Below are 23,945 nucleotides of genomic sequence, written 5' to 3'. Positions count from 1 at the left end.
GGCAGGGAGAAGGAGGAGGCAGGGAGAAGGAGGCGGCAGGGAGAAGGAGGCGGCAGGGAGAAGGAGGCGGCAGGGAGAAGGAGGCGGCAGGGAGAAGGAGGCGGCAGGGAGAAGGAGGCGGCAGGGAGAAGGAGGCGGCAGGGAGAAGGAGGCGGCAGGGAGAAGGAGGCGGCAGGGAGAAGGAGGCGGCAGGGAGAAGGAGGCGGCAGGGAGAAGGAGGCGGCAGGGAGAAGGAGGAGGCAGGGAGAAGGAGGAGGCAGGGAGAAGGAGGAGGCAGGGAGAAGGAGGAGGCAGGGAGAAGGAGGAGGCAAGGAGAAGGAGGCAAGGAGAAGGAGGCAAGGAGAAGGAGGCAATGAGAAGGAGAAGGAGGCAAGGAGAAGGAGGCAATGAGAAGGAGAACGAGGCAAGGAGAAGGAGGCAATGAGAAGGAGAAGGAGGCAAGGAGAAGGAGGCAAGGAGAAGGAGGCAAGGAGAAGGAGGCAAGGAGAAGGAGGCAAGGAGAAGGAGGCAAGGAGAAGGAGGCAAGGAGAAGGAGGCAAGGGAAAGAGTAAGGAAGACAGTCAGATGGAGAAGAACAAAGAAAGGAACCAACCAAAGGAAGGAAGAAACGAGAAGTGAAAAATCAAAAAGACCACAAATATAGGTCTGGAACCGTCCGTCTCCAGACACAGGCGCTAACTACCCACTTGAGGGGGATGGACTCCTTTTAGTCGCCTCTTACGACAGGCAGGAATACCTTGGGCCTATTCTAACCCACAGACCCGCAGGGGGGGCTTGATGGTATGGCGTCGCTGTAGGAAGACTTCAAAATTAACAGATTACTGCATAAAAACATGTAGAACAAAGCTTAGAGCTAGAAACAGAGACATGCTGCCATCAAAAACTACCACAGTCAAACTTTATTGAAAGACTTGCCACAAAACCAATGTTAATTCTGTTCATACATGAACACTGTTAGTAGCACCAACATTAGTATCCAGAGACTTACGCATGAAAGGAATGGGAAATGGGTAGTAAACCAAACAAAACTCCAGAACTCAGTGGAATCCTTGTAAGATTTGGTACAAAATTCACAACTGAGTAAGCTCCTGTTTTAGTTGTTATATACTGTAGATCCCTTGAACAAAAAACATGTAATCAGCTAGTGAAAGAAAGCACAGGTAAAATTTGTCTTGAGAAGGGTAGCATATGCGACCTACAAAACGTATATCCAATCTACTAATACCCATCTGTTGTAGAACACTGGGATATGTCATGTTTGAGTTCAAAGAGCATGAACTCAGCACCATCATTATATGGACACTGGTTGATGGGGATAACGTCAATTTCTCCTTTTGTTACATTGCGTCCTGAAGGCCAGGGACTATGGCAATTACGAGCAACTTAAATTGGAAATACCAAATAGATAATATTGTGGGGAAGGTGAAACAAAGATGCGCTTTGCTGGCAGAACACTTAGGACATGCAACAAACCTACATTACACTTGTCTGTCCTCTGCTAGAATATTGCCGAGCAGTATGGGATCCTTACCAGGTAGGATTGATGGAAGACATAAAAAAAACACAAAGAAGGGCAGCTTGTTTTTAGTTATCATGCAATAGTGATGAGAGTGTCACTGATATGCTATGCGAGTTGGGGTGGCAGTCACTGAAACATGGGCGGTTTTCTTCACGGCGAGATCTGTTTACAAAATTTCAATTACAAACTCTCTCTTCCGAATTACGTAAATATTTTGTTGACACCCACCTACATAGGGAGAAACAATCATCATAATAAAATAAGAGAAATCAGAGCTCTAATGGAAAGATTTATGTTCCTTTTTCCCAAGCGCCATTCGAGAGTGGAATGGCGGAGAAGTAGTATGAAAATGGTTCGATGAACCTTCTGCCAGGCACTTAAGTGTGAATTACAGAGTAACCATGTAGATGTAATTGTAGATGTAGATGCAGTGTATCTCTAGTTCTGAAAAGCATCTGACACTCTACACCATGAATGTTTATTAATTAAAGTGTGACAGTGGGTGTTATTAAACAAAACTTGTTTCCGCATTGATGATATGTAGGTAGGAAAGAAGGAGCATGTTATGTGGAATGGAGAGTCACATCAACAGAATTATAAGGAACTTCAGGCTTTCCCCAGGGAAGTGTGTTGGGTCTGTTGCTGCTTGTATTGTGTATGGATGACATGGAAGACATTAGAACTAGTAACCTGATGGTGCAGTTATCTGTAAGTACTGTCTGGAGAAAACTGCACAAATATCCAGAAATATCTTGGCAAGATTTCAGAGCATTGCAACAACAGGTAACTTGTAACGAAGGTCCAGAAATGTAAAACAGTGTCCTGCACAAAACAAAATGTTGTATCCTATGACTGTGACATTCACTACAGAAAACAGCCTTCAGTTTACTCAGACAAAATATCTGAGTGTAGCAGTTCATTGGGGGTATGAAGTGGAATGGGCATTAGGCTTAATAATAAGTAAGGCACATGATACATGTCACTTCATTGAGTGGGTACTAGGAAAATGGAGTCTGTCTGCAAAAGAGACACTGTACGATTGATTAGTCCATCTCAAGTCCGAATACTGCTCATTTGTGTGGGACTCTTACCAAATAGGATTAACATGGGATATGGAATGTATACAAAGATAATAGCAGGTATTTTTTCAGGTTAGTTTGACTTACTGGATAGCGTCACACAAATTGCTAGATTCACCCCATAACTGCCTAATTATGAAGTTTTCAGGTCCAGAATTAAGTGAAGAATATGGGGATATTCCTGATCCCTCTATGTACCACACCAGGAGGGATTGCAAAAGCAAGATTAGTTTAATTAAACTCCAGAGCCATTTAAGTGGTCAGTCTACCTGAACTTCAGATATGATTTGAATGGCAAGAAAACTTAATATATTACAATGCTAAGTATCCTGTGCCATGCACTTAACAGCAGTTTGAAGATTTATATAAACTGCAAACAAAAGTTTCTATTTTGGTTGCCTTTTTTCTTTTAGGATGGACTCCCCACTGAAAGTGCCATATACAATACCAACTTCACTGACTATGTATTATAATGCCTGAATGAGAAATTCATTTGCACTATTTTTATTTTTATTGTTATCTGGATGAGGCATGAATTATTTCCCAAAGAATGGAAAATCTAGTAGTAGCTGACCTCGTGGAAGATGAGTTTGGATTCTAGAGAACTGTAGGGACACATGAGGCAATACTGACCCTATGACTTACCTTAGAAGATGGATTAAGAAAAGGCAAATCTATGTTCATAGCATTTATAAACTAAGAGAAAGCTTTCGACAATATTGACTGGGAAACTCTCGTTGGAATTCCAACAACATCAGGGGTAAAGTACAAGGAGTGAAAAGCTATAGTCAAGGAGCATGAAAGACAAGGAGTAGTTGAGAAGGAATGAGGCAGAATTGTAGCCAATCTCTGATGTTATACAGTGTGTATATTGAATGACCAGTAAAGGAAATCAAAGAAATATTAGGAATATGAATTAAGGTTCAAGGAGAGTAAATCTGAGGTTTGCCAATGACATTATAATTGGGTCAGACAGCAAAGGACTTGGGAGAGCAGCTGAACAGAATGGACACCGTCTTGAAAGGAAGATATGAGATGAACACAACAAAAGCAAAACAAGGACAATGGGATGTAGCGTATTTACTCGAATCGAAGCCGCACCTTTTTTCCGGTTTTTGTAATCCAAAAAACCAGCTGCGGCTTAGAATTGAGTGCAAAGTAAGCGGAAATTTGGAAAAATATTGGTAGGTGCCGCTACAACTAACTTCTGCGTTGAATGTATGTAGCGCTACTCAGGCACGCTCTGCAGGCACAAATCTCTGCGTCAGTAAATAAATTAAAAAAAAATAAAACGGTGGAAGACGAGCTTTTTTCTCCACCCCGAGTTGCGACCACTGCATTTTCATACATTATCCAATGAAATAGATACAAATTCTGTATTGTTCATCTTCGAATGTAGCAGCATTTCAATGTACTACGAAAATCCGACTGGCAAGACTGTTTGGGATGTTTGTCAATATGGCTAACTCTTACGTTCTGAATTTTTTCCTACCTGTGAGAAGAGATGGTTGCTAATAGGAACTTCCATGAATTGTGAATCACATGCAGTATTCTCTTCACCATAAGAATAATACAAATATAAACATTTTGTCACATATTCTTTTGTGTTTGCTGTTATCTCATTTAAATCCTGTCTGTCTAATAAACTACGAAACTAGAGTGAGACAACAGCAAACGTGAAAGAATATATAATGTCATGAAACTCTTATTCTTCTTATGCCTAATAGTGATACAGTTAGAAATGAAGCACAGCAATTGACTAGATTTTAAATCTAAGATGCCTCTAATTTCTGTGCAGAATGCAATGTACTAAAGAGGCATCTGCAAAGATTTTGAAACGGCGAAAAATTTTAGCTAAACTCTCGTTCAGAACATCTTTTATCATACGCAGTCTATTATTTGGTTCTTGTTGATCATTATCAAAGAAGGCAGCAGTGTTAAGTACCAACAAATAGCAGTTTCTTGCCATTGTTTCGCTAATGAGATGATTCTTCTCTCTCTCTTTCTTGTTTTTATTGTAAGTGGCTGTAGCGTGCGCAATAGCAAGCCATGCTGCGAGCGGCGACAGGCCGTAAATACTCTTATCAGAAGTGACAAACAATGCACGACAAAGTACAGTAATGCATTTTCAGCTTAAAGTGAAGTAAACACATATAACAAAGAACGGCACTTATCAGATCAAAGTAAAATAAGCAATCAATTCAAACCAGACGAAGCATGTGAAAAAGGAAAGGTACCCATATAAATACAGACGGAGCGCCTGACGCAAAGCAATGGCTACCTGGTAAAGCTTAACTGCTAAGCTTACAACTCGAACCAAACTACTATAGCTGTATCGTCATTCATTCGTACTAAATTGTCTCATATTTCAATGGACCAACTCTGTTTCGATTTCGAGGTGCGGCTTAAAACTTTTCTCTCCCCTTGAATTTAGAGTCACAAATTTCAGGTGCGGCTTAGATTCGAGTGCGGCTTGGATTTGAGTAGATACGGTAGTTGAATTAAATCAGGTGATGCTAAGGGAATCAGATTAGGATGTGAGGCACCTGTAGTACTCCATGAGTTTTCCATTTTGATAGCAAAGTAACTAATGGTGGCCAAAGTAGAGAGGATACAAAATATATGAAATGTAGACTGGCAATGGCAAGAAGAGCATTTCAGAGAAATTTGTTAACATTGAACATAGCTTTAAATGTGAGGAAGTCTTTCCTGGAACTATTTGTCTGGAGTGCAGCCATGTATGGAAGTGAAATATTGACCATCAACAGTTGGGAAAAAAAAGAGAAGATAAGCTTATGAAATGTGGTCCTACAGAAAATGTTGAAGACTAGGTGGGTGGATGATGTAACTAATAAGGTGGTACTGAACATATTTGGGGAGACAAATTTGGGGCTCAACTGGACCAAAAGAAGGGATGAGTTGATAGGACACATTTGGGGTCATCAAGGTGTCTCCAGTATGGTGGGGAGGGAAGCAAGGGGGAGGGGGCTGGTAATAATCTGGGGAGGGAACCAAGAATTAAGTGATGAATGCAAGCATATTCAGAAGGATGTAGGTTGCATTAACATCGAGAGCTGTAACAAACCAGTCTTCGGACTCAAGAACAAGAAGAAGAACAATGAAAACAACAACAACAACAACATGAGGAACTGAGATGCTTTTGAGGTACAATGAGTAAGTGGTCCACTTCTTACTTAACCAAAAGGATGCAAAGTACTGTGTCAGATAGAAGATTCATCATGATAGCATCTTGAGTGGAGAGGGGACAAATTGCTACTGTTGTCCTGTAGGATTCAACTGCAGAACCACTCCTGTTCTTGTTTCATGTAACTGATCTTCCACTTTACACTGGTAAAGCAGAAAGAGTACTGTTTTTGTATGATGCAAAAGTCATAATCCAAGCTACAACACCATGTCCCATAAATGAAATGTTAAAAGGTATCACTAACTGATTTGTAGTAAAAGCCTATCACATAGCTTATAAAAGGTACAATTCATTCAGTTATGTACAAGTTAAGAACATCATAGCAATCAAGAATATGGGACATCAGGCAAGATAACCTGCACCACCAGCTGTTGAAAATTCCTCAGTGCCCTTTTAATTTTAACTGGAAATCACATGTTATAGATGTTCAGTAACCCTCAGTTTCAGAAACTTTGCTCTCTGCATCATTTCAGACTTTTGTGAAGTAAGCTAATTTTGTGAAGCTTTCATCACCTGCTTCCATTCACTGGTGTCAAATGAAATAATTTTCTGGGTCAGTTCTATGCAATACACAATGTATTTCACAGACACGTGTAGTAAGAATATTATCCGATTTGTAGACAAGAAAGCTAATGCACATCTGTGTAGGAGCTCAATGCTAAGGTTTGCTGGTTTGAATCCTGGTGGTGGAGAAGAACTTCAATGTTAGTATTTGGCCGGCGAGGAGAGAAGAGGTGGAGGCATGAAGGTCTTGCAGACATTTGTGTGAAAGTCCTGCATTAAATTCCAAACACTACCACCATCACCTTGAACCAACACAAGCATGACAAGCTCTCGCAAAATTTATCCACAGAACATGTAAAAAATGGAACCAAACCAAACTTTGTGACACTTTCTCCTCACAGCACAGTCCACTCAGTCTGCGATCTGAGTGAGATGCCCCATTTTCCTCAACCTTCACTAACCAATATTTCCTACTCCAAGGAAGAAGAAATGTACAACTCAAAAACCTAGGTTCTTTTCTTTTTCTTTTTCTTTGTCTTTTTCTTTTTATTTTTGCCAAGTATGGCACTATTATCAGTTTTAGTACTGCATTATGTTGTCAGAAAAGTGCACATTGGATGAGGTAACAGTAGAAACTGAACCCTAATATGTCAGCTGCCATAGGTACATTAGTAAAGATTTGTTAGGGAGCAGTATCTGACACCAGCACAGAAGAGGCAGTCATGACATTTTAATCACCACCTTGAAAAAATAAAATTACATAATAACTGTTGGATTGTCTCCAGGCAAATCTCTGCAGGCCTGATAAATTGTGTAGCATTTTCTGCATTTAAAGGAGGACAATGTTGCTACAACCCGAAATTTAGTGGAAGTGTATGACATTGTGTCATCACAGGATGCAATCATCAGATGCCACAGACACTTTCTGAGTTTTTTGTTTAAAACCTTTACAATCTGGATGACATCTGAAGTTCACTGAGGCTTTTTGCAGATGATGCTGTGGTTTATCGAGATGTTGTAACAATGGAAAATTTTACTGAAATGCAGGAGGATCTGCAGCGAATTGACGCATGGTGCAGGGAATAGCAATTGAATCTCAATGTAGACAAGTGTAATGTGCTGCAAATACATAGAAAGAAAGAACCCTTATCATTTAGCTACAAAATAGCAGGTCAGCAACTGGAAGCAGTTAATTCCATAAATTATCTGGGAGTACACATTAGGAGTGATCTAAAATGGAATGATCATATAAAGTTGATCGTCGGTAAAGCAGATGCCAGACAGACTCATTGGAAGAATCCTAAGGAAATGCAATCTGAAAACAAAGGAAGTAGGATACAGTACGCTTGTTTGTCCACTGCTTGAATACTGCTCAGCAGTGTGGGATCCGTACCAGATAGGGTTGATAGAAGAGATAGAGAAGATCCAACTGAGAGCAGCGCGCTTCGTTACAGGATCATTTAGTAATTGTGAAAGCGTTACGGAGATGATAGATAAACTCCAGTGGAAGACTCTGCAGGAGAGACGCTCAGTAGCTCGGTACGGGCTTTTGTTGAAGTTTCGAGAACATACCTTCACCAAGGAGTCAAGCAGTATATTGCTCCCTCCTACGTATATCTCGTGAAGAGACCATGAGTATAAAATCAGAGAGATTAGAGCCCACACAGAAGCATACCGACAATCCTCCTTTCCATGAACAATACGAGACTGGAATAGAAGGGAGAACCGATAGAGGTACTCAGGGTACCCTCCGCCACACACCGTCAGGTGGCTTGCGGAGTATGGATGTGGATGTAGATGTAGACCATAGCCTTGACAAACCATGTTGAGAAATGAAACTGCTTAAGCTGTGAAACCCTTTTATTCTTAGACACTATCAGTTTCAGAACACTTCCAGCTGCATCTTCAGTGAAAAAACAACCATGTAGAAAATAAATATTTCGAAATATAAGGTGAAACTACAATGAAACATGTACTCACTGGAGTTAAATGATTTATACAACTATTATAGGAAGATCCAGCACTCACTGTCAGTCCCATAAAATATGTTATCTCCAGGGATGTGTATGTTCTAGAAGTAATAAGACTGTGTTTTCATCCTTCTTCATTTGTTTTATGTAAGTATTCTCCACCCTAAGGAGGAATTTGCACACTGCCCTGATGAATAGGAAGGAGACTTAAGAGGCAGTTGCCAAATGTTACTGTGTAAATCAGAAAACACTATTGTGTGCTACCTAGGTGACAGTGTACTGGCTAAAGGCTTTTGACCACTATAATACCAGTATGTCAAGGAATCTGTACTGCCATATATGGAGTCCCATTAAAACCTAGAATAAAAATTGATTCTATAAGAAACAGGTGTAATCCATGACCTGAATGGTTGGCTAGCAACAAATAACTTTCACACAGTATGAAAATGACGATCTAATTACATAGATATAAATCTACTAATCAAGTGGTGGCAGAAAATGCACATAAAAGAAGGTTGTAATTAGGCAAGCTTTTGAAGCCAGTAGCTCCTCCTTCAGGCAGAACAGTTTAAGGGGAAGGAAGATGGCTTAAGGGAAAGGACTAGAGAGGTCTAGAAAGTTGGTTGGTTGGTTTGAGGATTAAAGGGACCAAACTGCAGAGGTCATCGGTCCCTTGTTTCATAAACACACAGAGCACAGGGAAACCATCCATTAGTCATTCGAAGCACAAGATAAAAATTCCAGGGGAAGAAAATCCCCAAGGTCAATAATAAAGAAACATGGAAAATGGAGCACAGCAACAAAAACAACACAGAGAAGAAAGGCAGAAGGAAGTAAAACTGTACAGCAGAGGAATGAGGCTGGCAGATCACGATAATAATAGGATGAGCCAGCCACACTGCAACATGTTAAAACCCCCAGCCTGAAAGTTTAGGGTGGAGTCTGATGACAACACAAAACTAAGTAAAATATACAGCTCAAAAGAGGGTGACGCAATAAAATTAGAGGGACCTATAAAAGCCACTTGCTCGAATAAAACTTGAAACACGATCTGCCATAGAGACATTCTCACCTAAAAGAGATAATAAATCACACTGGAGATTGAAAGTTCGCCTGAGGGCGATTAAAAGAGGACAGTCCAACAATATATGGACCACCGTCATATTCGCACCACAACGACAATGAGGGGGGTCCGCTCGACGCAGCAGATGACCATGCGTCAGCCAAGAGTGGCCAATGTGGAGCCTACACAGAACAACAGAATCCCTGCGAGAGGCCCGCATGAAGGAACCCCACACACTCGTGGTCTCCTTTACATGCCGCAGCTTGTTGGGTGCAGACAGAGTGCGCCATTCGTCTCCCCACAACCCAAAGACCCGACGGTGCAAAACCGTTCGGAGATCAGTTGACGGGAGGCCAATCTCCAATGGCAGTTTGCGGGTAGCCTCTTTGGTTAACTTGTCGGCAAGTTCGTTTCCCGCGATCCCAAAGTGTCCCGGGGTCCATATGAACACCACCGAACAACCACGCTGTTCAAGAGTGTGAATGGACCCCTGGATGGCACCAACAATGGGATGGCGTGGGTAGCACTGGTCAAGAGCCTGCAGACCACTGAGCGAGTCACTGCAAATGACAAAAGACTCTCCAGTGCTGGTACGAACATGCTCAAGGGCACGAAAAATGGCTGTCAGTTCTGCGGTGTAAACACTGCAGCCTTCCGGCAAGGAGCGCTGGTCGACATAGTCCGCATGAGCGTAAGCGTACCCCACACGGCCATCAACCATCGAGCCATCAGTATAGATAACCTCTGAGGCATGGTATGCGCCTAGGAGAGCAAGGAACTGGTGGCGCAAGACTGCAGGAGGAACTGAATCTTTTGGCCATCGGGAAAGTTCCAGCCGAAGCTGCGGCCGACGAATACACCAAGGTGGTGTATGTGGGCGGACCTGGAAAGCAGATGGAAGAGGCAAACACTCGAGTTCATTAAGGAACGACCAAACACAGATCCCAATCGTATGGCCTGATCACGGCCGCCGGTGTGGGAGATGGGCTGCCGCATTAGCGAAAAGGAGACGATAGTTAGGGTGACGGGGCGAACAATGGACGTGGGCAACATAGTTGGCTAACAGCTGTTGACGCCGAATACGAAGTGGAGGAATCCCAGCCTCAGCAAGGAGGCTATTAACAGGGCTGGTGCAGAATGCTCCTGTCGCCTGTCGAATCCCACAGTGGTGAACTGGGTCCAGCAGTTGCAACGCTGAGGGCGACGCTGAGCCATACGCCACACTCCCATAATCCAGTCGAGACAGCACGAGGGCATTGTAGAGCTGCAGCAGCGTATTACGATCTGCACCCCACGTTGTGTTGCTGAGGCAGCGGAGGGCATTCAGATGCCGCCAGCACTGACGCTTGAGGTGACGAATATGTGGAAGCCAAGTAAGCCGGGCATCGAACAGCAATCCCAGAAAACGGTAAGTGTCAACAACCCTGAGCATGGCATCCTGAAGATAGAGCTCAGGGTGGGGATGGACAGTGCGACGCCGACAAAAGTGCATAACACAAGTCTTCGCAGGAGAAAATTGAAACCCATGGGCTAGGGCCCACGCCTGCGCCTTGCGTATGGCTCCCTGCAACCGACGTTCTGCAACACTAATGGTGGAGGAGCTGAAAAAGATGCAGAAATCGTCAGCATATAACGTGGGTGAGACAGACGACCCTACTGCTGCTGCAAGGCCACTAATGGCCACAAGGAAAAGGGGCACGCTCAATACAGAGCCCTGTGGAATGCCGTTCTCCTGGATATGAAGTGAACTATGGGATATGCCAATTAAAACGCGGAATGTCCGAATAGATAAAAAATTCTGAATAAAAATGGGGAGAGAGCCCCAGAGACCCCACCCGTGCAACGTGGCGAGAATATGGTGCCGCCACGTCGTGTCATATGCTCTGGAGAGATCGAAAAAGACGGAGATGAGGTGTTGGCGCCTGGAAAAAGCAGTGCGGATTGCAGACTCAAGAAAGACCAAAGTATCGGCGGTGGAACGGCCCTGACGGAAGCCGCTCTGGCACGGAGCCAGAAGACCCCGAGACTCGAGCAGCCAACACAGCCGTCGACTCACCATGCGTTCCAATAGCTTGCACAGAGTATTTGTCAAGCTGATGGGCCGATAGCTATCCACATTAAGCGGGTCCTTACCAGGCTTCAGCACCGGAATGACGGTACTCTCCCGCCACTGCGACGGAAAGACACCATCGCCCCATATGCGGTTGAACACGGCAAGAACACACCGCTGATTGTCCGGGGACAGGTGTTTGAGCATCTGATTGTGGATGCCATCTGGCCCAGAGGCTGTATCGGGGCACTATGCCAGGGCGCTCTGGAGTTCCCACAAACTGAATGGGGCATTATACGCCTCAGGGTGGCGAGAAGCAAAAGAAAGCAGTGTGCCTTCCTCCCAGCGTTTGAGCGCGCGAAACGCAGGCGGGTAATTCCCCGACGCAGAGGCCCGAACATAGTGCTGTGCGAAATGCTCGGCGATTGCATCAGCATCGGTGGATACCGCCCCGTTGAGGGTAAGCCCTGCGACACCTGTAGAGTGCTGCAATCCAAAGATGCACCGAATCTTCATCCACACCTGGGAGGGTGAAGTACGGGAGCCAATAGTGGAAATGTACCTCTCCCAGCACTCCTGTTTCCGCCTTTTGATGAGCCGCCGTGCCTGAGCACGGAGACGTTTGAAAAAAATGAGGTTCTCCAAAGATGGGTGCCGCTTATGTCGCTAAAGAGCCCACTGACGTTCTTTAATGGCTTCAGCGACCTCTGGAGACCACCAAGGCACTGACTTTCGCCGGGGCCACCCTAACGAACGAGGAATGGGATGTTCCGCAGCGGAAGCAATCACTGCAGTCAGTGTCTCAACCGCCACATCGATGGTACCGTGGGGGAGAGAGTCAACAGTGGCAGCAGAGGAGAACGTTTCCCAGTTTGCCTTGCTAAATGCCCATCTAGGCAAGTGTTCATGGGAGCGACACTGGGGTAGTGAAAGGAAGATTGGAAAATGGTCACTACCACACAAGTCGTCATGGACTCTCCAGTGGACCGATGGTACAAGCCCTGGACTGCAAAACGACAGATCTATGGCCGAGAACGTGCCATGCACCACACTGAAATGTGTGGCGGCGCCAGTGTTTAAGAGGCAGAGGTCGAGTTGGGAGAGGAGATTCTCGACATCTCTGCCTCGGCCAGTAATCTTCGTTCCACCCCACAGGGGATTGTGGGCGTTAAAATCCCCCAGGAGAAGAAAAGGCGTGGGAAGTTGGGTGACAAGTGCAGCCAATTCGGTCAGGGAGACTGTACCACCTGGAGGGAGATAGACACTGCAGACGGTTATGTCCAGGGTAGTCATTACGCGGACAGCCACAGCTTCCGATGATGTTTGAAGGGGCACAGGAGCACTATATACAGAGGTAAGGACATACACGCAGGCTCCACCTGACATACAATTGTAACTGCTACAGTTGCAGTAATAACCCCTGTATCCACGAAGGACAGGGGTCCGCATTGCCGGGAACCAGGTTTCCTGGGGGGCAATGCAGAAAGCAGGTGTTATGCTTAGAAGCTGACGTAACTCGGGTAGATGGCTAAAATAACCGCCACAATTCCACTGGAGGATTGTACAAAGCGTGTCCTGTAGGGGCATGCAGGCACTGAAAAATCAAATTACTTCGCAGGGTCACATGCTGCCATTGACAGAGTTGGACGTCGCTACGTCCTTCGTTTCTGAGAAGACGGCGAGATCTAGGTCATCAGGGGACGCAAAGAGCTCGACCTCATCCTCAGAGGCTGAGCTGACAGGAAGCGGTGGCGCTGGAACCACTGGGTCCTTAGGCTTCTTAGAGAGCTTCCTCTTCTCTCTCTTGTTTTTTGGAGGAGGGTTTACATGCTGGGAGGGCTTTCCTGACGCATTATCAGGAACAGACGAAGCGTGTGAAGCCCTTCGACCAGCAGCTGGTGGCTTCTTCAGCCACTGGCTAGTGTCTTGTTAGACACTGTGGAACTCCTTGGAAGAGACTCCCCCAAGGGATCCCTTCCGAACAAGTGAGGCTGGAGGAGGCCCGAGCGTCCCCGGCTGAGAAGCCCGAGAGGGCTGTCGCCTCTCCGGCTGAGAAGCCCGAGAGGGCTGTCGCCTCTCCGGCTGAGAAGCCCGAGAGGGCTGTCGCCTCTCCGGCTGAGAAGCCCGAGAGGGCTGTCGCCTCTCCGGCTGAGAAGCCCGAGAGGGCTGTCGCCTCTCCGGCTGAGAAGCCCGAGAGGGCTGTCGCCTCTCCGGCTGAGAAGCCCGAGAGGGCTGTCGCCTCTCCGGCTGAGAAGCCCGAGAGGGCTGTCGCCTCTCCGGCTGAGAAGCCCGAGAGGGCTGTCGCCTCTCCGGCTGAGAAGCCCGAGAGGGCTGTCGCCTCTCCGGCTGAGAAGCCCGAGAGGGCTGTCGCCTCTCCGGCTGAGAAGCCCGAGAGGGCTGTCGCCTCTCCGGCTGAGAAGCCCGAGAGGGCTGTCGCCTCTCCGGCTGAGAAGCCCGAGAGGGCTGTCGCCTCTCCGGCTGAGAAGCCCGAGAGGGCTGTCGCCTCTCCGGCTGAGAAGCCCGAGAGGGCTGTCGCCTCTCCGGCTGAGAAGCCCGAGAGGGCTGTCGCCTCTCCGGCTGAGAAGCCCGAGAGGGCTGTCGCCTCTCCGGCTGAGAGGTGGGGACTGACGTCCCCAGTTGTTCGGGGCGCACTGCTCCCAAACTGGGTGTGTAGGGAGCAGTGGAAGAGAGAGTGGCCCCCACCTGTGGTGGGGCAGGTGTAACGTGACTGTTCGGTGGACCAACTGTGAGAGGAATCTTTGCAGGAACTGGTGGCGGCAGTGTTACAGCAGCATAACTCCTCAACATAGGTGTGGGGTTGAGCGGTTCTAATTTCTTCCTCGCCTCTTGGTGAGTTAAACGGTCCAGGGTCTTAATTTCTTGTATCTTCCGCTCTCGTTGGTAGACTGCACAGTCTGGTGAGCAGGGAGAATGATGCTCCCCACAGTTAACGCAGGTGGGAGGCGGAGCACACGGAGCATTGGGATGAGAAGGTCGTCCACAATCTCGACACGTGGGGCTGGCAGTGCATCTGGAGGACATGTGTCCAAATTTCCAGCACTGGAAGCATCGCATAGGGGGTGGGACATAGAGCTTGACATCACAACGGTAGATCATGACCTTGACCTTCTCAGGCAAGCAGTCGCCCTCAAAGGCCAGGATGAAAGCACCAGTAGCGATCCTATTATCCTTGGGTCCCCTAAAGACACGACGAACAAAGTGTACACCTCATCGTGCCAAGTTCTCCCGTAGCTCGTCATCAGACTGTAGCAGAAGATCTTTATGAAAGATAATCCCCTGGACCAAATTTAGTGACTTATGGGGAGTGACGGTGATGGGTATGTCACCAAGCTTCACACAGGTGAGTAACGCCTTTGACTGTGCAGAGGAAGCTGCTTGTATCAAAATGGCCTCGCTCCGCATTTTGGAAAGAGAAGCCACTTCCCCAAACTTATCTTCAAGTTGGGTCACAAAGAACAGAGGCTTCGTCCCCAAAAATGAATCCCCATCAGTTCTGCTGCACACAAGGTATCGCGGTGAATATGGCTCCTGTCTGTCTGCAGCCCTGCGTCCCTCCCAGGGCGTGGCTAGGGAAGGGAACGATTTGGGGTCATATGCCACAGCATTAAAGTCGACTTTACCGCGCTTAGAGACGTTGGTGGTCGTGCGACCACCGGATTGAGACTTTACCCGCTTCGTTGTGGGGTATCCGCCCCGATGCCCCCACTCCGACCAGGGGCTCACCCCACGGGCGCCACCCAGCCACAGCAAAGGCCACCTGGCAGGATGGCTGTTGCCAGGAGTCCTGATGCCCCAGACAGACGGGCATCTACTCCTTGGCTTACGTGGGGAGGTGTCAGCTCAGGCATCGGCAGTACGATCCCTGTGTTGTCAGGGGGCTACAACCTAGAGGGTACATGACGACCCCACCACAACGGGCTGGCTACCGTGCTGGATTTTGGGTGCCATGGGTAGTCCATAGTGATCGTGGGTGTAGATGGTGACTCACTAAGGGCGTAACTTACACAATCCATCAGCTGTGTAAGCCCAAAATGAGGGATGTAGGGTGCAGTTACGACGCCAAGACGATAACGACTGCGAAGGTCTTAGGGCACAGAGGATGCATGGTGCACCACGTAAGGTGACCTTCCCCAAAAGGCTCGTACTTCTGTTGAATTTGGAAAAAAGGAGGTCAAACCCCCAATGGGGACCATCACATTAAAGGCCGAAACAGTTGGGACTCCTTTTAGTCGCCTCTTACGACAGGCAGGAATACCGCGGGCCTATTCTAACCCTCGAACCCACAGGGGAGGAGAGGTCTAGAAAAAAGGTAGATTTTGGGAAGGTGAACTGGAACTGTGGGTCAGGAGAGACTTATCACACAGGGTGAGAAGGAAAGACTGATTGCTGGGGACTGCATTGTATGAGATTTAAAAATTTTGGAGCTGAAAGGTGGAAGACTGGATAATATGCAAGATGCAGATTACTGATTAAACATCACACATGAGTTAATAAGAGTGAAAAGATAAGTGGATTGTATGTAACAGAGGTCAGATGGTGCAGTGAAAAATAGACAGGTAAGACAATGAAAGATGTAGACAACTAAAACTGAGTGACAGAAGGAGAACTTACTGTGAAGAAATGCCAAGACAGAAGAAATTAACGTAAATTAATGCCAGGTGGGTGGTAAGAACCAAGGACATGTTTTGGCACTAGTTTCCCCCTCCAGAAATCTGAGAAACTGTTGCTTGGGGGAAGATTCGGAACAGTACATGTGGTGAAACAGGCACCAAGGTCACAACTGTGATGTTCTAGCACATGCTCTGCAACACTATATTGTGTGTTGTCAGTATACACCCTCTACCTACTCCCATTAATCCTAATTGATAATTTGTTGATAAAAGGCCGAACAGTGTTTACGTAACAGTTTGTGTATGACATGTGTCGGCTGGAACAGTTGATGGTAGGAGGGTGCATGTGGTATGGTACATCTTGCATTGGGGCAGTTGAAGGGTAGGAGCCATTGGGTAGGGAGATGGGTGCAAAAGGAGCACAGGGTCTGACAAGAATATTGCAGATATTGGGAGGGTGGCAAAAAGCTGTTCTAGATGTGGAGAACAAAATTTTACATACAATGGATCTCATTTCAGGACCTGAGAAATTGTATTAGAACACATTATATTAGCCCACATAGAGCGCGCGCGCACACACACACACACACACACACACACACACACACACACACACACACACACACACACAGTCTCTGGCTGCTATAGTGTGAAGAACACTTACTGAAAAAGCCCACCAAACTGAAGCACATAATCCACACACCACCACACAGTGCATGGTGCATGGTGAAGGCATATTGCACTACTTCCAGTCATTACCCCAAAAGTAAGGAGCATAGAAAGCAGGGTAAACATGGATTCATCACCAATAAAACAAGCAAAGATGCAAACATCATCAGGTAAGTTGATGCAGAGTGTTCTTTGGAAGTGCCATTGTGTGTTGCTATCAGATTATAACGATAAGGAGAAAACCTCCACATACTGGTGAAATCTCCAAATGAGGTAATGCGAGGCTGTCAGGGTGAAGTGTCACAAGAAGCTTAATGAGGTCATATTTTTGCTCAATGACAATGTATCAGCTCATTCTGTACAGAACAGACATGTCGTCTCTTTCAGCTAACAAATTTTGCCTCATCCTCATATTCTCCGCTTAGTGATTTTTTCCTGACATAGAAACCATTGGGTGGCAGCGATTTTTCAAATGGAATGGAGTCAATTTTTAGGGTGGAACGTTTTCTGAATGATCAAAATGCAGACTTCTACAACTGAGGTATCTGTCAAGGAATATGTAATTCGAAAAAATATGTTGCATCAACCTTTCTGACTAAACACAAAAAAAAGCCTTGTTCTATAATCAGTTCAGCACTGTAACCCAAGTAAGTTACTGTACATGCACAATTGTGTATGTACAAATTCGTTACAACAACATAGCCAAATTGTTGCTGGCTACTCTTGTGGACAGTATACAAGGATTCTCTGAATCCGAATACAGCAGATTAAGTGACAAATCAAAGAAGACTATACCATAAAGTAATTGTCTACTGTTGAAACTACGGATGTCGGAGAAGAAAATTCTGCAGGCGAATGGATTCCAAGTAAGTAAGATGCTGCTGCTTCAGATGCTGAACATGTTGTTTGCACTTTCAGTGATCAATAAGTCAAAAGAGATGAGCAATAATAGTAGGAATGACACTGGTAGAGCTGATTAAGACACTAAAGCTATTGTGTCTTCTTCAGACTCAATGTGGTAAATATAGAACCAAGAAGAGTATAGTTTTTGAGGGAATAATTAGAATTTTACAACCACTTCCCCACACCATAGAGCGAATGGCAGTTCTGCTTACAAATGGCATATTCTAGAAGTTTGTGTCAGTGTTCTGTGATCCATTTTACATTTTCTAACGGCAACTCCCCCTCATTCTTTCATCATAACAGATGCTGGCATGAAACTGGACTGCACAAATTTACTGGTTTCATTTCTGAATGGCTTCTTGAACCAAACTTTTTTGTCATTATGCACAGTTGACCTGCACAGTCCATTTTCTGGATTTGAAGATGTGTGTTCTTCATGGCTTAAAAAATTTCTCTGCAGAAAATCGCATTCTGTCTGCTGTCATGTGCTGTCTTTTCATTTGCATTCCTTCTTTTTTGGGACAGAGCCAATGAAATTAACCTGATCAGAAATTGTTTTACAGCATATAATAATCAAAAACAATTTAGTTTATCTATTTGTAATGTTTACAGTGTAACCACCGGTGTTTTTTCAATTTTCAGTACAAGGAATATTCTTAAATATGCATTAGTCCCTAATCATGATCATAGAAATAGAGACAGAACCTGTTGGCCTTTCAGTTCAGCACTTTGGCGTGCAGTTGTTTTGGTGGCTGTCTGCTCTATGAGAAGAATGTTGTTTCAGCTGTCTATTCCAATCTCATTGGAGATATAATAAGTCTCTCTGCTTTATAATAGTTCTCCGACTCCAACCAAAAAAAAAAAATTAGGAAAATCTGAATGTAACTAGCTTCTTGTGAACATACAACTTGACCGATTAATGTGTGCGCACTGAATAATTTATCAACTGGGTTTCTGTATGTATCTACATGTATTGTCAGCTTTCTTATCTTGAAATTCTACTTCATTATGAGAACCAACTGGATTTAGATGACCATTTCAAGGTCAGAAGTGTGTACTTATATTTACCACTGAACTAGCTCAACAGCTTGACTTATTGGCAAGTTTGGTGGCTTCAAATGTGACCACTAACTAGGCTGCAGACTGAGTTAGGTTTGTATCGCCAATACGCATTCTCAGTCAAAGATAAGGCAACATGCTGCAAACTTACATGATGTCCAAAACCCCTGGATCAGTTCCAACCACATTTGGCACACCAACAACAAGCCTCACAGGTATTTGCAGTGTGGGTGTTAGAAACCCCTAGCTGACACTGAGGCTGAGATGTGGGCAGATAGCACAGCTGGCATGTCATGTCTGTGTAGTATCAGTCTCTTTATTCAATTCTTTGGCTGCTGGAGGGGCAGTACATGGGCAGGCAGCGGCAGGGGGGATGACATGGAGAGAGGGAAAGGAGGTGTTGTGGAAGAAATGTACATGTAGAGGTTTGAGTGTAAGGTGGTCGAAGTGTGGGAGGTGGAGGTAGGGGTAGAGGTAGAGGTAGAGGTAGAGGTAGACATAGAGTGGAGGGAGGGGGGAAATGGGGGGTATGTATGTGTCAGATGCAGATGTATGTGCAAGCAGGGTCACAGGTAAAATGCTGGATTGGATTGGATTGTGGACAAATGCTGTGCACAGGGTGCTGCTGCTTCACCCACCTACCTCACGAGATCAAATGAGTCAAACATGTGAACGTCTTTACAGAGAAGCCTGTGTGTTGCTATTACTCTGTTGAAGGCCATCATTCTGATTTTTTTTTAAACTGTCCAAAGCATTCCAAACTACAAGTACTTTCCTTACGCTGGACTGACTATTGGGGCCTGTAACAATCCGATGCATCACAGCTTACTCAAATAAGTTTCTTTTGTGTATAATGATTCATTTATCTGGACTTGTCTTAAGGCGGTGTATTTGAATGAAATATTTAGATAACTTTGGTAATGTTATGTGTTACCCAACATATACATATTAATGGAATTAGGCTTGTAGACTGGTCAGAAGTTTTGTTATTTTTCATGTATGTAAACTGATAGGGATGGACACCACACTTGTTCAAGACAGAATAGTACTTGCAGCCTCAGGACAACTCACAGCACAGTGCCTGCAGAGCATTACATTATTCTGTGCTACAGCATCCTGTCTTGAAGATGTGTGTTAGGCCAGTCAATTTTAGAACTGTCATTCAACTGTCAAACTGGGTTCACGTTATGTCAGATCAGATGTATGAACATTGTTTAAGCTATGTTACCTTGCATACAGCGATTTTAACCAAAGGTGCAATTGCAATATACCTCTGTTCACAAGACACCTTTTATTCTCTCTCTCTCTCTCTCTCTCTCTCTCTCTCTCTCTCTCTCTCTCTCTCTCTCTCTCTCTCTCTCTCTCTCTCTCTCTCAAACGCACACAAATGTATGCCTCCAAATTGATTGCTACCTAGCAGTGAGATCTAGCTTTTCCTGCTCACCTCATTTCTGATGTGCATCATAATAAAAATTTAATAGTATGCTGCACCCTACTTTCTTCTAGAGCTCAGTCAGTTTCCTGCCCTCAACCAGGTAACAGGCTGTATTCATTCTTTTGCTCAAAAATAAGGGAATTATCCAAATTGCTGTCTTTAACTCTACCTTGATTCTTTTTATCCCCTCCAACAGAACTAAATTTTTTTTATCTCAATCTGAGCTTAAACGACAGAAAGCTTTTATCTTTGCCATTAGTTCTGTGATCTTCATGTCTTTTACGCATAACCTTCATAAGCCCTTGGCCAGTCTCACTGGGAATCTCTTGTCCTGTCCCAATACAGTTGCCCCTGCATCTGAAGAGAGTTCTGTAGTCATGTTGTCCAAAGTGTCAGGTCTTAGGTTACAGTTGGTACCTCAGAACAGCCACAAATGAGAGTTGCCAGTGGAACCACAACTTGCTACATTACACAGCATCCAAAATGCACAAACGTTCTTTAATTTGATGAAACTGTGTGACATAGGAGGTCAGGGAAATCAGTCATTGTAAGGCCCTTATACTGAGAAACACATTAAATGATCCAATGTAGTAATTCTAATATGAGAGAATAAATATCTTATGGGGGCAAACAAATGACCTAAAAAGATTTCTTATAGTCACAGGATGGCAGAGGCACATTCTGGAAGTGAGAATAACCGTAACAGAATTCAGGATTACTTTGGTCCAGTTGTGGAGTATCATCCAGATCTGTAAGTTATCTTAGTCCGTTCAGCCCCAGGATCATACTACGACAGCAGTAGGGGAATCAGTGTTTACAGCAAGATGTATGAGGGGTTGTCAAAAAGTTTATAGCCTGAGTTAGTTACCATATTGCCTTGCACAAATACCACCACCTACTTTTATGGTGACCCTTTCTGGGTATGCAAGTCAAATTTCACATCTCCAGCTTTGTTAGTTTTGCCACTTGGATGTGTTTTATATCTTAGTGTCAGCAAAATGGTGAATATTGAGAGAATAAGGAACTGTGCTGTGATTGAGTATCTTCATTTGAGGGGAGTGACACCCAAGGAAATTGTGGAGGACATGTGGAATATACGTAAGGACAGTGCTCCATCTTATGAAACAGTGAGAAACTGGGTGTCCAACTTCAAACATTGAAGAACGAGTGTTGAAGACATGATAAGCAGTGGAAGACCTATCGCCATTGCCACTGATGAAACAGTGACTGCAATTCATGGTAAGATTTTGTAGGATCATCGAACAACGTTGCAGCACACTGAAACCACATTTGGAATCTTTCATGGGCATGCTCACAACATTGTTGTTCATGTTTTGGGAATGCAAAGTTTCATCACAGTTGGTCCTGGAAGACTTGAATGCAGATCAGAGGTGGGAACATGTGCAGCATTATGAAGAAATCGTCCACCAATCTGAAGTGGATGAAGGCAGCTTTCTTGCAAGGAATGTGATAATGGACAAAATGTTGGTTCACCACTTTGATTCCAAGACAAAACAGCAGTCACAACAATGGAAACATCTTTCATCCCCTACCCCAAAAAGATTCCAGGTGCAAAAATCAGCCAGTAACTGATTGGCATTGGTCTTCTGGGATGCAGAAGGGGTAAACATGGCGGATTACTTGCGAAAGTGTGCAACTATCAGTGGATCATACTATTGCACCCTCCTGCACCATTTGAGAGAAGAGATAAAGGAAAAATGTGTGGAAAATTGGCACATGGAGTTCTTTTCCATCAGGACAATGCATCAGCACACGAAGCCCTTGCAACACTGTGACGGTGGGTTTGAATTTTTACATTATCTGCCACATTCACCAGATTTGGTTCCACAAGTCTTTTCTTTTTCCAAACCTGAAAATGACCTCAAAGGACAATGATTTTACAATGATGATGCAGTGAATGCTTGGTTGGATTTGAAATTAAAGAATTTTTATTTGAATGGTTTGAAGAAGTTATCTGAGTGTGCCCACATATGTATTAGTGTACATTGGTATCATATTGAAAAATAAATTGATATAACCCCCTATCATAGAGTGCCCTAAGTAATTTTAAATTGGTGAAATTAAGGAACTAATTTGAAACCATGGGGGTACTTGCAAAAGAGAGCAGTTGACTCTTGTCAGGAGAATCATTTTCATTATCATGAGTACCTTTGAGTGTGCTGGTGCAAAACAGACTTCAATATGACACTGGTGGAAAGAGAGAAAGTCACAAAATATAATTGGACAACCAGGTAGACATGTGAAAAATTAAGAAACCGGGGGGCAATGAATTCCCTCTGAGTAATATGTAAACTCAATTTGGAGTTCTAGATGAAAATGGTGCATCTTATTTTGAAGCATAGACCGGGGTAATACGAGGGCAACAAAAACACTTGCCAACAGAAAAATGCTCCTATCTGAGCACAAAAAGGCCAATATGCTCCTGTTTAATAAACTGATTAAAAAGTTGGGTACTAGCTGCCACAGCCGGCCGAAGTGGCTGTGCGGTTCTAGGCGCTGCAGTCTGGAACCGTGTGACCGCTACGGTCGCAGGTTCGAATCCTGCCTCGGGCATGGATGTGTGTGATGTCCTTAGGTTAGTTAGGTTTAACTAGTTATAAGTTATAGGGGACTAATGACCTCATAAGTTGAGTCCCATAGTGCTCAGAGCCATTTTTGAACTAGCTGCCACATTCTATCTTCTGCACCACTTTTAAAAATTCTCCCAAAAATTTTGGCATTTGAACATATCCTTGTCTTTTCACATGCACCTCACATCTCACTCCCACAAGCTCCCCTAACTGTAACTTGCTTACACTCACTAGCCATCACACCAAGTCGCTTATACCCATCAATCATTGTCATTTTCTCTCTATCTCTCTAACTGTCCCGTGTCATAGTCTTAGTTCCCTTCCTTCTGTCCTCCTGCTGTTATCTCCTTTCACTGCCACTGCCTCCCTCTTACTGCTAATGTCTCATTCTATCCTTTCAATTGCAAATGTCTTCTCACTACTGTTATCTTCTCTCTTCTTTGTTGCCATTGTTGTTGACTGTCTCCGATTATCACTGGTTCTCACTCATACTAATTTCTACTTCTGTGGATTTTTCTCCTAACGGAACTGTCTTTTACTATTTTCTTTGCACTCTTCTGCCACTGTCATGTGTGTTCCACTCCCACTTTCTTCCTCTCTTTCTCTCAAACTCTCATTGCCTATTTCACTCCACCCTTTCTATACCACAACCATTGTATAATATCATCCATTATTTATTACTTTTCCAGCATTTAACTGCTGTTTCCATTCTTTCCCTGCTATTGAAACGAATGTCACTTGTATGACAAGTATTTCATGGGTCAGTAACATTTTGAGATTTTGCTTTTGTGAAACCGAGTAAGTCAAAGGTAAATTTACACCTCAGTCCAGAATTTACATGCACAAAACTTTCATATGTGCTCAAATATTACAAGTTTAGGTTCCAGAACCCTTCTGATGACAACAGACACTTCACTTCTCCATTACTAAGTCACTTTATTCACTTTGTAAACAATGTTTTTTGCCTCACACTGCATTTTATGTGCATATTTTACAAGCACAGGTAGGCTTACTTTGAAACACAGTATCTTGGAAATGGTTACATATACCTATAAAATTTTCAACTTTTTTCAGGGATGGAATCTTAAGAATGTGTCAAAAATTACAGCCATTTCCTGTATATAGCCATCTTGGAATCCGTGGCTTGAATTTTATACTCAAAAATCACATTTTTGGGGTATTTCAAAACTTCAGCAGTTTGATCTTGTTAGTTATTTAATTTATCCAGAGCTGACAAACAAATGCTAAGAAACTTTTTTTGTTTTTG

At 44.4% G+C, this 23,945-nt stretch overlaps 1 protein-coding gene across 1 annotated transcript in view; it reads left to right on the top strand.

Annotated features, from left to right (window-relative positions):
- Window positions 1-386: 386 nt before the first annotated feature.
- LOC126195769 (transcriptional regulatory protein AlgP-like) overlaps window positions 387-23,945 on the top strand; it is a 124,208-nt gene continuing 100,649 nt past the window's right edge. The window contains exons 1-2 of the mRNA XM_049934401.1: window positions 387-479; window positions 13,448-13,954. Coding sequence (XP_049790358.1) covers window positions 387-479; window positions 13,448-13,954 — 600 coding nt within the window. The remainder of the gene's footprint in view (window positions 480-13,447; window positions 13,955-23,945) is intronic.

Source organism: Schistocerca nitens, chromosome 7 (assembly GCF_023898315.1).
Source record: "Schistocerca nitens isolate TAMUIC-IGC-003100 chromosome 7, iqSchNite1.1, whole genome shotgun sequence".
Lineage (NCBI taxonomy): Eukaryota > Metazoa > Arthropoda > Insecta > Orthoptera > Acrididae > Schistocerca > Schistocerca nitens.
This window is presented reverse-complemented; position numbering and strand designations above follow the sequence as displayed.